This window comes from Lasiosphaeria miniovina (assembly GCF_030549165.1).
Source record: "Lasiosphaeria miniovina strain SMH2392-1A chromosome Unknown B0T26scaffold_8, whole genome shotgun sequence".
Taxonomy (NCBI): Eukaryota; Fungi; Ascomycota; class Sordariomycetes; order Sordariales; family Lasiosphaeriaceae; genus Lasiosphaeria; species Lasiosphaeria miniovina.
In genome coordinates this window covers 1,715,174-1,727,469 of record NW_026848227.1, presented here as the reverse complement: position 1 = coordinate 1,727,469, position 12,296 = coordinate 1,715,174, and the positions used below count along the sequence as shown (strand labels likewise).

The 12,296-nt window shown below is 55.4% G+C and overlaps 5 protein-coding genes across 5 annotated transcripts; 2 read left to right on the top strand and 3 right to left on the bottom strand.

Annotated features, from left to right (window-relative positions):
* Nucleotides 1-1,916: 1,916 nt before the first annotated feature.
* B0T26DRAFT_681063 (uncharacterized protein) lies at nt 1,917-2,938 on the top strand (the record flags this gene model as incomplete). Its single annotated transcript, XM_060440602.1, has 2 exons — nt 1,917-2,307; nt 2,571-2,938. 2 exons carry the CDS (start codon nt 1,917-1,919, stop codon nt 2,936-2,938), a joined length of 759 nt encoding a protein of 252 aa, XP_060290240.1.
* Nucleotides 2,939-4,855: 1,917 nt separating this feature from the next.
* On the bottom strand, nt 4,856-5,731 carry B0T26DRAFT_681062 (uncharacterized protein; the record flags this gene model as incomplete). The annotated part of the gene is made up of 6 exons (XM_060440601.1): nt 4,856-4,975; nt 5,038-5,043; nt 5,103-5,170; nt 5,236-5,401; nt 5,568-5,607; nt 5,667-5,731. 6 exons carry the CDS (start codon nt 5,729-5,731, stop codon nt 4,856-4,858), a joined length of 465 nt encoding a protein of 154 aa, XP_060290239.1.
* On the top strand, nt 5,713-6,720 carry B0T26DRAFT_756942 (uncharacterized protein; the record flags this gene model as incomplete). Its single annotated transcript, XM_060446184.1, has 4 exons — nt 5,713-5,923; nt 6,020-6,117; nt 6,179-6,415; nt 6,643-6,720. The coding sequence occupies 4 exons, from the start codon at nt 5,713-5,715 to the stop codon at nt 6,718-6,720; spliced, it is 624 nt and encodes a 207-aa protein (XP_060290238.1).
* A 333-nt stretch (nt 6,721-7,053) lies between these two features.
* B0T26DRAFT_876376 (Hsp70 protein-domain-containing protein) lies at nt 7,054-8,790 on the bottom strand (the record flags this gene model as incomplete). Its single annotated transcript, XM_060448107.1, has 4 exons — nt 8,234-8,790; nt 7,865-8,120; nt 7,326-7,704; nt 7,054-7,078 (listed from the first exon to the last, which is right to left on the bottom strand). The coding sequence occupies exons 1-4, from the start codon at nt 8,423-8,425 to the stop codon at nt 7,054-7,056; spliced, it is 852 nt and encodes a 283-aa protein (XP_060290237.1). The 5' UTR covers nt 8,426-8,790.
* A 161-nt stretch (nt 8,791-8,951) lies between these two features.
* On the bottom strand, nt 8,952-9,573 carry B0T26DRAFT_792835 (uncharacterized protein). The gene has a single exon (XM_060446874.1). It carries the CDS (start codon nt 9,465-9,467, stop codon nt 9,027-9,029), a length of 441 nt encoding a protein of 146 aa, XP_060290236.1. The 5' UTR covers nt 9,468-9,573; the 3' UTR covers nt 8,952-9,026.
* Between the last annotated feature and the right edge of the window lie 2,723 nt (nt 9,574-12,296).

Below are 12,296 nucleotides of genomic sequence, written 5' to 3'. Positions count from 1 at the left end.
CCGAGGCCGCTTTGCTGCGGCGCCCCCGCCATTGCTGGTCCATGCTGCACGAATTCGGCCCGCACATCCGAGACTCGGCTCGCCAGGCAACGCGACGTGGTGCTCGGACTGGGAGCCGTCTTGAGCACAAGCTGGCCGAGAAGTCTCCTGCTCTCCGAGTCGCCTTGGCAGTAGGGCTCCATTACCGTGATTGCGAACCCGAGGTCGGCCTTGGCCCCTGCGGCAGCCTCGGTCTCTCCCGCCGCGCTGCTCCGCGTAATGTCAAACCACAGCGCCAGTTGCACACTGGTTGTGCACTTGAACATGTGGTGAGTTACGCTGCGCTCCAAGACCCGCGTGCTGACTTGGACTGCGGGGCTGCCAATGCTGGCGGCCGTCCTCATGAGATTTTCGGCGACCGCGTCGTGAACTGTCAGAGCCGAACTGCTGGAAGGCATATTGCACTGGAAAACGAGATGGCCCGCCTCCTTGTAAAGACGATATTTTTCTTTCTTGTCCGGGCCGAGCGAGGGATAGGTTTCTGGCCCACAGTTCGAAAAGGAAAACGGCTGCTGTATGCCGTACGGCGCTTTGGCATCCCCTTGCATGCTGCTAGACCATTGCATGCTGCCATCGTGCGGGAGGAATTCTTAAAACTAGAGTCAGTCCCCCTCTCGTCGAGTATTATTTTACAAGTAATAAAAAGTGACGCACTGCCTACCTGGCAAGACGAATGAGCTGCTGCCAGCGTCGACGCCGAGCTCTGGTCCGGGGTTGGGAAAGGGAGGAAGGCCGGCGAGTCCGCTGGACGGCCAATATTGTTGGCTGGAGTGCCAACATGGTTTGGAGGACTGCCAATATGCCGCGGCGTCGTCGCGTGCGGCGTCTTGCATCGCCATGGCCGCTTATGGATCTGTGGTGCGAGGGAGAGCTGGAACACATGGCGTTAGGATTGGGCCCGGGCGTGACGAGTTTATAACCAGAGGTGCACCAGCAAGATTGGCGGTGTGGATAATAGTTGCGTGGTTAGCACAGAGGATCTTCGTTGCAACCCAGAACTACTCATTCGGACGAATATGACCAGGGGCGCACCGGCAAGATTGACGGCGTGGACTATAGTTGCGTGGTTAGCGCAGAGGAACTTTGTTGCGAGTCAGAACTACTTATTCGGTCTTCGTTGCGAGTCGGATACTACGACGGTCAAGACCACAAAGCGCCAACATTTGTTCCCGGCGACAGAGTCATGCCCTCGGGCCTGGCTCTTAACTTGCAGCGTGTGCCCTCTCGTCTCCTGGCGGTACAGACAGCTAGCTGGCCGGCCATCGCGTGGTTAGCCATCATAGGGTTGGAATGGAGGGGTTGAAGGGCGCCAAGAGGTTGTGCTGCCAAGTGGACGCCCTGAGCGGCACCAGAGCCCAATAACACGGGTGCGGCCCGAGCCGCCGTGGCTGCAGGCAGGGCGCAGGCAAGCGTATGGAAGCTTGATTCGAGAAGGGGCTTTGGAGACTTTTCCTCATCTCACGGCCATTCATATTTCATCGTGTCTTCGTACAAGGGAAACGATGCCGCTGACGACAAGACTCGGTCGAACAGCCGTTCGTCACTGGGAACTGTGTTTATGACCAACGTTTTGGCGAATGTAAAGCGGCCACTTTCGAGGCTTTCGAGCTCTCGGATGCAGAGCTAACCGACGCCATCATAGTCACTTGTGCGGGGCCGTGCGAACTCAATTACAGGCAGGAAGCGAGCGAGCGTAATTAAGGGCCTTTAAGGTTCAAAGCGGCTTACATCTAGGCGACAAGATGGAAGGAGCCGTCGGGGTGCCGATGAAGGGGGCGCATTACCTAACACCTCTCCGTCTTCTCCTCGCCGAGCGCGCTTCCCACTGCAGAACGCGCTTCCCTCTTCCCGCTTCATCCATTCCGCGCAACTTAAACATGTCCTTCATCACCACTTTCGACCCAGACTACCATGCCGGTCTCAATGTCCAGCTCTCCTGCTTTGACCAGCTCACGCATGACCAAACGAGACGATGCGATGACTTGATTGTCAAACTCGGCCGCCTCAACATGACGCGCGACGTCCCTGGCGATGCTACTCGCAAGGGCCTGTGGGATAGAGTCTTCTGGGGTTGGAATACCGATATGAAGATTCCGCCTCCATACCCCAAGCAGCGCGACCGTGTTTGCGAGTTCTCGCAGGTCGGTATCGGCTATTTGGCTGTGGACCTGCCAGGCAGGCAAGGTGTTGGATTCAGCACTTCAACTTTCTTGATTGATGTCTCCTCCTTGTTCTTTTTGGTCCTGCCAGAGGGCCTCTATTATAGTTGTAAGTGGTGGCAATGGTGGTGGCAAAAGTAGCCACACCAGCTGAACTGGCCACTTCATTTCAGCTCCCCTGAGCCTCTTTTCACCTCGGATGACCACACCAGAGCTCAGCTGGGATGAGCTCTATTCCACATGCAACCCTTGTCCATCTGACAATAGCCAATCCAACACAAGGCACTGTGACCATCGCGCGCAGGGCAGGCGCAAGAGTTTACCTCAAGCCGAGAGTTTGCCCGGACGGCTCGGGTATATTCTGGTTTCTAGTAGACAAGAACGGCACCGACGTGCCTCAGGCGTGCGTGGTTGTCAGCTCCACGTCTACCTTGGAGCAAGACCAGACCTTCGTTTCGGCCAGGTGGAACAGTCAGGAGGCCGACCGCGTCCGGCCTTGGACTATCGGCCTCGCTGTCGTCTGGGCCCGCCACCGACTCGTCGATTCGGTGGAAGCGGGCGAATGCCGGGCCGGCACCCCTGCGTCAACATACCAAGGGGACAAGTCCCAGCTGCACGCGCGTATTCCCGAGAACCACGAGTGTCTGGTGCAACTGCGCCAGATCTCGACCCCGCTGAACGGTTTGGCGGCCTCGAGTCAGCCCATCGTGCAATCCTACTCACTCAGGCGCACCATCTAAGGATGTGTAAGGCTGGCGTGGTCATGGGATACAGTGGCAGCCGCTAACCGGGAATTATAGGCGGCACGATATTGGAGGAAGGGGAGAGTTGGTCTAACGCCTAAGCATCATACCGCATCGCCTTGAGGGAAAATGGGGCTGAGAGAGTCGAGGACAAGCACAAAGTGTGGGCGGGCTGCGTGGGAACTGTGTCGTTGCCGAGAGTGCATCTCTGGTACGCGCGCTCGGGATTTATTTGCAGTGTCTGAGGGTGAAGGCGGGTTTGCAAGCGGCTGTACCTTACCTCGTTTCCTGGCGTATTCTGGCGTCTAGTTCAGCATTGATGAAGGCCTGGTTCTGGGCTCGGCCGTCTTGGCCATGTTCTAGTGCCGCAGCTCATTGAAGGCTACCATAGAGTTCTCTTGCACAGGGAGAAGAATGAAGGGCTTTTCCCAACGAAGAGGTGGCCTCACCAGGGGGCCGTGAAGTTGAAAGACGCGAGACACTGCTTCGGCATGTTGAGCCCCGGAGGTATTGTGGCCAGTTTTTGGCTTTGAATACATTTCGAGATACGGTACTACACAAGTGCTTACCGCTCCGCTTCGCTGCCAGCAGCGTCCGTACATCTCCCTTCAGTCTCGTCACTTGTTTGTCGCGTGCCTTGAGACGCCGCACTCGAACGCACCCTAGTATGACGTATCGCCCGACTCCCCTCGAACACACGGCCCAGATGTCATGCTCCAGTATGCGGAATCGTCGTCAATGTTGTTTGGTTCAGCTGCCGTCGATCCCCATGTAGTTAGCGTAAGATGCGGTGGTTGGCGAGGGATACCCGGAGAAGCAGATTTGGAAGAGCAGCAGAGAGAGGGCCGAAGGGTTTAGCAAGCTGCCCGTCTACGCTTCGTCTCGGTCACTCTAGTCGCAGAACAGAGCGCGTGACGCAGAACAGAGCGCGTGAAGCTTCATGCTTTGCCGCCGACCCCCTTGCAACCCATCTCGTAAGGCCTGGAGACGCTGGAGGACGGTGACGTTCTGGAAGTACTATAATGAGCACCAGTAGCTTGCTGCCGGCGAGTTTATAGGGCTTCGTCCTGGCAGCTGTGCCGAGCCGTCTATTTGTTAGACAGAGAGCACATAGGTCTGGGGGGAGAATGGTTCCCTATCGGTTCGACCGTGCCTTTCAAGAGGCTCTATGTTGACAATATGTGACACATCTATGTGATACAGATGGAAAAGATGTATCGAGTCGTCCATGTTTGCGAAAACGACTCGAGGCAAGCCCGGATAATGCCCCATGCTTCATCCTCGATACGATACGGGAGACTTCGGGGCCCGTAATTGACAATCGCCGTTTGTTCGTCGATGTAATAGGAAGAGTCAATGCTGGGGGAGGGAGGGCAGGTCAGAGGGTAGGTATCGTAAAGGTGTCGCGCTTGGAAGAAGCGGTAGCCATTTAAAATATAGTGGCTGCGAGGCAAAGAAATTGCTCCACCAAGGATACTGCTATCACCAAAATAATGAATGCAACGGGGGGGGTTTTTTTTTGTGGTCATGCGCCCTGAGACGGTCGGTCAAGAGCATTGGGTCCACAGCATATGGCCACTCTTCCCGTCTTCGCGCGAGTCGAAAATGAAGTGACCGTTTGCACATACGTTGCCCAGGTCGTGAAGGAGGGTCTTTTCCTGAGCCGGTTACTTGGTGAGCTAGGCGTCAAGCTCGACGACCTGGTCCTACAAGTATGGTGTGACAAGATGCAGACTATTGGGCTCGTCAACAAAGACATGGCCAAGCTACAGACGAAGCTACGGCATGTTGACACTCACAACCACTGGCTTCGTGAAGTCATCTTCTTCCAGATCCCTTCCAGATCTCCTGGCCCTCACGAGCCTAAGTTTCCTCATCAGGAAATTCGTGGCTGTGTCCGAGTGCCTCAGGCCATCACGTCTCTGCGCCACGCTCCGGCTCCGGCAGACCCTCAGGGACGTCGTTGTCCTTGGTGCGAATGCTTCGCATGACAAAGTCGTACGTGGGGTCGTGGTATGCCGTCGTAACCGTGTGCTACAGGCGGACGATGACGTTAGCGGCTGGCCAACAGCGGTCCCCACCTACCGACCACCTACCTTAACCTACGGAGGAGTGATAAGACCACGGGCTAGATTTGGATTTGGAAGATATCGATGCGGACCAGCGAATTCGAGACGGCTGCAAGACCCTTGGCCCACGAGGATTCCTCATTTTCCTGAATTGCCATTACTGCAAAAGCGCAGCAAGTGCGATAAAGGCGTGTCGGATGAGTAGCGTAATGGAAGCGAACGAACGTGCGGTCGGGATTGAATGCGGCTGGCCGATGTTTATGTCTGGTGATTTATCGCCCGGGTAAAAGTTGGCGTCCCCGCTGGCGCACGCCCTGTTGAAAGCTGTCCGGACCAGCTCGGGCAGGTTCTTGGGAGCCAGGAGTGGCACGGCGCTGGGATGCATCTGAAGCTGAGCGGGTTGGCCATCAAAAAATTTGGCCAAGTTTGGAGGTGGGGGGTCCGGGCGCCAAGCGTAGTTGAGCCTTTACATTTGTTTTTTACCAGGCAAACAAGGGATTCGGCTGGGCTAGTGGCTTGGGAGGGATTTCAATGTACTTTTTAGCTAACTAGCTTACAGCATCCTTGCCAGTCAAGATGTGCCGGCGTAGCGACTGACTGCAACTGCGCGAAAAGGCGACTAGTTTGCCAGCACGCAGCATGTCCCTCCAGTCAACCTGCGCCGAGTCATGATGCAAACCGCGCCGAATCCACCCCTGCGCCATGCCAAAATGGCAGCCATTTTGCCAGGAGGTCGAGCTTGACCCGCGTGCAACAGTCGGGACGTTTATTTTTCTCATTCTTTCTAGTCCAGAGGCGCTGGTGGCTTGGAGCAAAATTAAGGAGCATCATCAAGGCCAAGGGGCGCGCGACTCGGGGTCCAGGGACTGGAATCGAAGCAGCCCGAAGCAGCCCGAAGCAGCAGAGACAGACGGTAGCACACACGCTCACTGTCTTTCGAGTACCGACTTTTCTGGCCTCCCAACTTCTAACCGACGCCGTCACTGGCATCCTCTAACCGGTTCCTCAGTGCGATACCCCCGAGAATATCTTGGTCGTGTGTCTCTCGCTTGCAAACCCCTCAAGCCATTGTCCGGCGCCCTCGAGCTGGCCCGCGTGAACAAGATGGTGTGTTCCCCCCTCGCGTTGACTTGATCCATCAGGCTAACCAGCTCCACCCGCCGTTCAGGACTCGACCGTGCCGTGGATCATTGCCTCTATCAGCTTCCCCATCATGCTGCCGAAGCAGTTCATCAACGTCGTACAGCTCATCAAGGCGAGCAGGTGGCTGGCAGAGGGCGACATCAAGACGCGGAGGGAGCGGGGGCTCACGCGGAGGGAGCAGGGGCTCACGCGGAGGGAGCAGGGGCTCACGCAGAGGGAGCAGGGGCTCACGAAGGGAACAGGGGCTCACGCGGCGCAAGGAGTTCGCCTAAGGACTGGGGCCTGCTTTGCGCGCACTTTGTCCTTTCTACCGGGAGAGGGAAAGCATGCAAAAGTGCAGACAATGCGCGAGTGTTGGCTCCTCTCTCAGGGGCCAGGTCCATATCCAGGGTATTGGCCCGCCCCTGGACGTCCCTGTTCATAATCGTGAGTAAAAGGACAGGATCATGTCTTGGTATGTATATATATGTGTGTGTGTGTATGTTCCAGGAAATCCCGACGCTTCTCGGCTGCAGTGTCCAGTCGGGCGGCAAGCCTGGCTCGCTCCGCTCTGCAGCCTGCTTGTAATCGGTGCCTTTCCGTCTATTTTCTCTGACATAGCCCCCTCCTGTTTACAGCTCTCACTCTGGCCCGGTGTCGACAGTCGGGCTTTTAATTGTCCGCCCAGCGCAGCCTGTTGTCGACAGGAACCTCACCACGCCAACGACGTCGATACGACACATTCAACCTCTTGCCGTCGAGAATAGTTCACTCGACCCCTCCTTCTACGGCGATATATCAGTCTTCGGCTCCGGCAAAGTGCAGCCTTTTCACGCGAAGCTTCATCTCGGACGACAACAAGAGCAGATGCCACAAGCCATGTGAAGGAGAAAGATCCGGTCGACCCGATAGGATCTTCGATCAAGTCGTCAACCCCCTCAGCCCCCTGTTCCAGCGTGTCAGCAAGATCCTGGAAGGGCTTACCTCTAGGCGCCAACTGCTTGTCTACCGGCCTTCCAAGTTGCGAACTGGGCTGGAGGTCCGGATCCAAAGAATGCAACTGATGTCAACAGCAAACAACTGTTATACTCGCCACAGCTGGGCCTCGAGGTGGACCCAAATCAGGATGCCGTTGATTTGCACACCAAAATCGAGTTTGCCGTAGTCGTGGCGCTGTCGCAAGGGTCGTATACAGGCCACCGCGGCTGGCGACGACGGCAACGTCGGACCGGGTGCCGCCCAGCTCCGCAGCCACCACGATCTTGTCCTTGATCTCGGCCTCGGGGCGCGCATCATGAGCCAGTACCGCAGCGACGGGCTCGCTAATGAGCTGCAGAACCTCGAGATCTGCGGCGTTGGCAGCAGCAACCAAGGCGGCCTTTTGCTTGTCTGTGAAGTTGGTCGGGACGGTGACGACGGCAGAGATGACCTTATTGCCGAGATGCTCGGAGGCGGCGGCGGTCACAAGGCGGCGAATATAGCCGGTAGAGACCTCCGAGACGGGCAGCGTTGATGGCTTGCCATCTTCTCTAGCCTTGTCCTCAACAGTAGACGCAACGGTCCCGTCGACATCTTGAGGGTGGACAGAGGCGTGGTTGTGGGTAGTGTCTATCGAGCTCGCCTGTGTTTCGGTTGTTAAATGGATCAACAAACACTCTTTGTACTCCTATTTGACCGAAGAGAGTTGTTTGGAATAATAATCCGAAGCATTCCGAGGACTAAGATGCCTCACCTTCAAAGAGCTCAATGACGGCCCTGGCCGCAATCGTCATGCTGTGGGCGTTCTGGCGGTCGGCGGTGTCCAGCGCTGCGGCGCCGTATTTCACCTCGCAAGTGAGGAAGGGGAAGTACATGAGGTACGTGGCCATGAGGAAGGATAGGTCGCCGGAAATCCAGTCGCCGGAAATCCAGTCGCCAATAAATGGCGAGAGCTTGCTAAGTCGATCCTCTGTAAAGGCCTCACGCCTGAATCCCACCGAGTAGTCGGGCTGTGGACGTGTTCCGGTCAGGGGAATGGAGTTGTTCCAGCCTTTATTGACGCTCTCAATCAAGCAGTTGAGTTTCGTGGCGCCGTTGTGGCGAGAATTTCCGCGGAGGGAACGATCAGCGGTGTAATATCCCGGATAATATCCCGGATGACTATGGCCTCATTCTTGTCTTCCATCACTCGGCAGGTCGACTCGAAGATATCGTCGCGGAAAAGGGAATCCCGAGGAATAGTCTGCTTCTTTCCCAGGAGAGTATGGCAAAGTTTTTTGCTCGTATTCGTGACGCCCAGGTCGGACTTGTCCATGAAACTACCCTTGGTTGCGAGAAGGGTCTTGTAGCGTGGGTCTCAATATGGTGCGCCCTTCTCCTCTCCCGGTTTCTGGTCGCTAGGCGTTGTAGAACTAGGCGCCGCCGAGCCGGCCTCCGACCGCTTCCTTCCGAGCCGTGATGAAGAGCAGGACTGCTCGGGGAGTTTTATGAATGTAGAGGCATGGCTAACTCAAGCCCCTTTAGGGGAGGACAGACAAGATTCCCAAAACTGGGCAGAATTTGGTCCTCGGACGGGTGTTCTTCTCATAATCACCAAGCTCAAGCTAACGAATAGAAAACTTCGATTCGTCTTGGACAACAACCTGTTAGATGGGCTGTTAGCCTCGCACCCATCCTGGTTCTCATTCTTCCCTCGCAGGCCACGTATGCCCATACAACTCGCGGTGGCGTGTGCAGCGAGGACACTCGGGCTTGCCCGGCCGAACGAAGGGCTTGCGACATACATCGCATGACAGCGCTGCCGCCTCGTAGTCGCCTGGCTGGCGCCCATCCCTGGCCCATCCGTTAACCCCCTGCTTTTCGCACGTTGCGCAAAGGCATTCAGAATTGCCCTTGCTAAAGTAGTCTGGCCCATACTAGACTGTGATCTCCTCGCTAGCCTCGATATCTGCCGTCGTAGTGACCTGAATTCCTCCTCCTTCGGGCACCAGCACCGCGTTGGCGTCGCAATCATGGTTTACGAACCGCGCAGGCCCGAGGAACACGCAATTACGGTTCCTGCGGCTGCTGAAAACGATGCTGAAGTCCTTCCCGTGGCTCGTCAGGAAGCCCTCTTCCTCGCGTGATATGTCCACCCGAGAGCCATTAAGGTACGCGACGGCACTACCACGCAGCATGCGGCACCGTGCAGTGATGCTGGCGTCTTCGCGGCCGAGATCATAGCGATTGGTGCTGTTAACTTCGAAAGGACAGTCAGCGAGATACATGTCCAGATAGCGGCGTAGATGATCCCTGAAATTCTTTTGTGTGAGAGCTTCGAGCTTCTGATAGGATTTCTGGATCCCATCTACCGACATCAGTCCTGTCTCGGCAGTGGACACGTCGGACTCGGCGATGATGCATGTCTAGATGACCTCTGTAATTTCGGCTGCTTCAAGCCCCCCCGGTGGGTCGTAAGGGAGGTTCTTGCGGATTCTGGTCCAGAAGCCGACGCGATCGATGAGTGCATCAGTAAGTATATCGTCGAGCGTAGCAAATTGTGTTGCCGTTAACTTTGGAATTCTCCACGATTTGCCGGTGATATATTGGGGCTTGGGATATTCGGCCTCGTTGCAGTTGGTGTTTGGGAGCTGGCGTTTGGAAGAGCCGGCCTCGTCGTTGCTGTTCATACATGTTGCACCGAGTCCCGCTGGCCTCGACGGATCCGCCCTCTTGATCCCACCTTGGCTCGCTGGCGTTTCGTCATCGTCTGGGATGTCGATAACTGTCGCTGTCTGGACCTCTTTCAAGACCATGTCGCGCCGTTTTTGTTTGTCCATGTTGGTTGAAGGTCTAGTTAATTTGTTACATGTATAGAAGAAGAGAAGTGCGTGAAAAAGGTGGGAGGGAAGCTCCCTATATGTACACAACAATTCGCACACATCTAGTGATTCCATACGCTTCCAAAATCAAGTCCCAAAGGCTAAGTGGCCTGATTTTCTTCAGTTATTGGAAAAAGTATGTTTCTGGTTTTTTCTACGGCCGAGTTACCCGCCTCGCGGTGGAATATATTTTTAAGCTTTTTTTATAACCGAGTTGCCTCGGCCTAGCGGTAATTCTGTAGGCATCCATGGCCGGCCCTCAGGCAGGAGCTGAAGGCAGCCTGCCCAGTCCCTCCTCCAGCCCCCGAGGCCTCTTGCCCGCATTCTCCAACCGTTCAACCACCCTTGTAGTGTCACCAGACGACACCAATAATTATTAAGCTGAGGCCGATGAGGAATAGAGAACGTCTGGATTTCGTCTTTAGCTAATGAGATGTTTGTCGCGCGGTCGGCCTCGACCTCTTTTCTCCACACGACCTTCGATTGCTGGCCGCTTCTCTTCACTACCCACTACTCTCTTCCCTTCCCCGCTAGAATCTTTGCCCTCTTTCCCTCCCAGGCCTGAAACATCGCTGCACTGTCATATTCTTTAGGTATGAAGCTGTTTTTCCAAGCAACCAAATACTCCTCAGCCCCTTCTTCAATAATTTTACCCTCCCATTCGTCAGGCAGTGCGTCTTCCCTCGTCGTCCATTGACAGTCCAGGACGCACTCCTCCATCCGAATTTGCTGACTCGTGACTGTTGAGCCGGGTCACTCTCGACGGATTCCCGTCCTGCATGCTGAACCGTGCCTACCACGTTCGCATGCCGATCTGCTTGCAGCCTTTGCTCGAAGGATACGAGGGGGATGCTCAATCACTCTGGCGTGCCCTGCACCTCGCGCCTTGCGAAGGCGGCGTGGACATCAAGTCCGCAGCGCGTCGGACAAGCTGGAGCCCAGATAGCGTCCGCACCATACGGTCCTCAACAGCTAAAGGACCGGGTCAGCTTTCCCACCAGATATCTCCTCAATGAGCCCCTCTTGAACCCTCCAGCCCGAAGTATTCCTCCCTCTTCCCACCGATTATCAGGTAGCCCATCTTTCCGACGCATTAATCGACCAGTCCTCGATATCGCCAGAATCTGCGCCAGCGCACCGTGCAGCGTACCCAAGCCCATTACCCAGCATCCGATAAGGAGATGGCAAAGACAGCAGTGTTGCCGAAGCTGTGGGGCCGGCCCCCGCCCGGAACGCCGATAGGTGATTAGAAGTTCAGGAGGCCAGGGTATCAGCAAATTTGTTGGACTGTCCTTCTGTTGTGCATCTGTCATCGCAGCTGTGATGGCATCGAAATTGGGGACGAGAGCGATTTCCACGCGTTTCACGACATGCTGAGGCTAGTAGCCAAAGCAACGACTTGAGATGAAATTACCACGTAGAGAGCCGACCGCGTCGAGGACTCAAAACTGCCATATTGCCCCCAACACAACAAGAGAGGGTATATGATGCAATCCACACATGTTAGGGATCTAGCCGCTGCAGTCCTTCTTACCCCCGAGACTTTCCTGCCCTCTACCCGAGTATTAACTAGAATTCTATTGACCTTCTATAGGACCTGGTAGTTTCCACAATGGGCGAACAAGCAAACGCCAGACTTGGCGGTAGTTACGTGTTGAACATGTTCTTTCATATAAATAGTTTCCATGACGGCTCTGAATGGGTTACTAAAGAGCCTTGTATGATAGACAGGCTGTGTGTGGTACTTCGCTGTGCGTCGCACACAAACCGCGCTGGAGAGGCATGAAAGAGGCGTGCTCGTTCAAACTGTGCAAAGAGTGGAGTGTTCCGGTGTTCTTGAAAATTCCTTTATCCTGACTGGCATCAAGTACCAAACATCCCGAGGTTGCGCAAAGACGACCTAACGTCAAACCGCCCGTGCGATATCGTGTATCACGCCCAGACTACGTGTAGATAACAAGTCGGAGGGCACCTAAAGCAATGCCCATGAGGACAGTGAATCAGCCAAGTCTTAGAATATGGCACCTACATACACATGCCAGGTACAAGTGCGGGATGAAGGACGAGACGCCCGTGAGGGATGGCTAACTAGGACTTTATCCCTAAAACAGAGTTCTATTCTTCTAAAAAAGCCTTGATTGGCAGGTGAAAGCCTTGGAGTGGGTATCGCCTCTTGTTTAGGGGCCTTGGGTATCCTTTTTTCTGGGAGAGGCGGAAGCGGAGGGGTGCGAGAGTGTATTGGCCGCGGTTAGGTGTATTTTGGACAATCCCACACGAGCTCAACGGAAATGTGCTTGGTTGTGGACCACGCGCTTAACTATATTT

Coding starts and splice junctions, on each gene's coding strand:
- B0T26DRAFT_792835 (XM_060446874.1), bottom strand. CDS start 9,467: ATGTCGGTAGATGGGATCCAGAAATCCTATCAGAAGCTCGAAGCTCTC.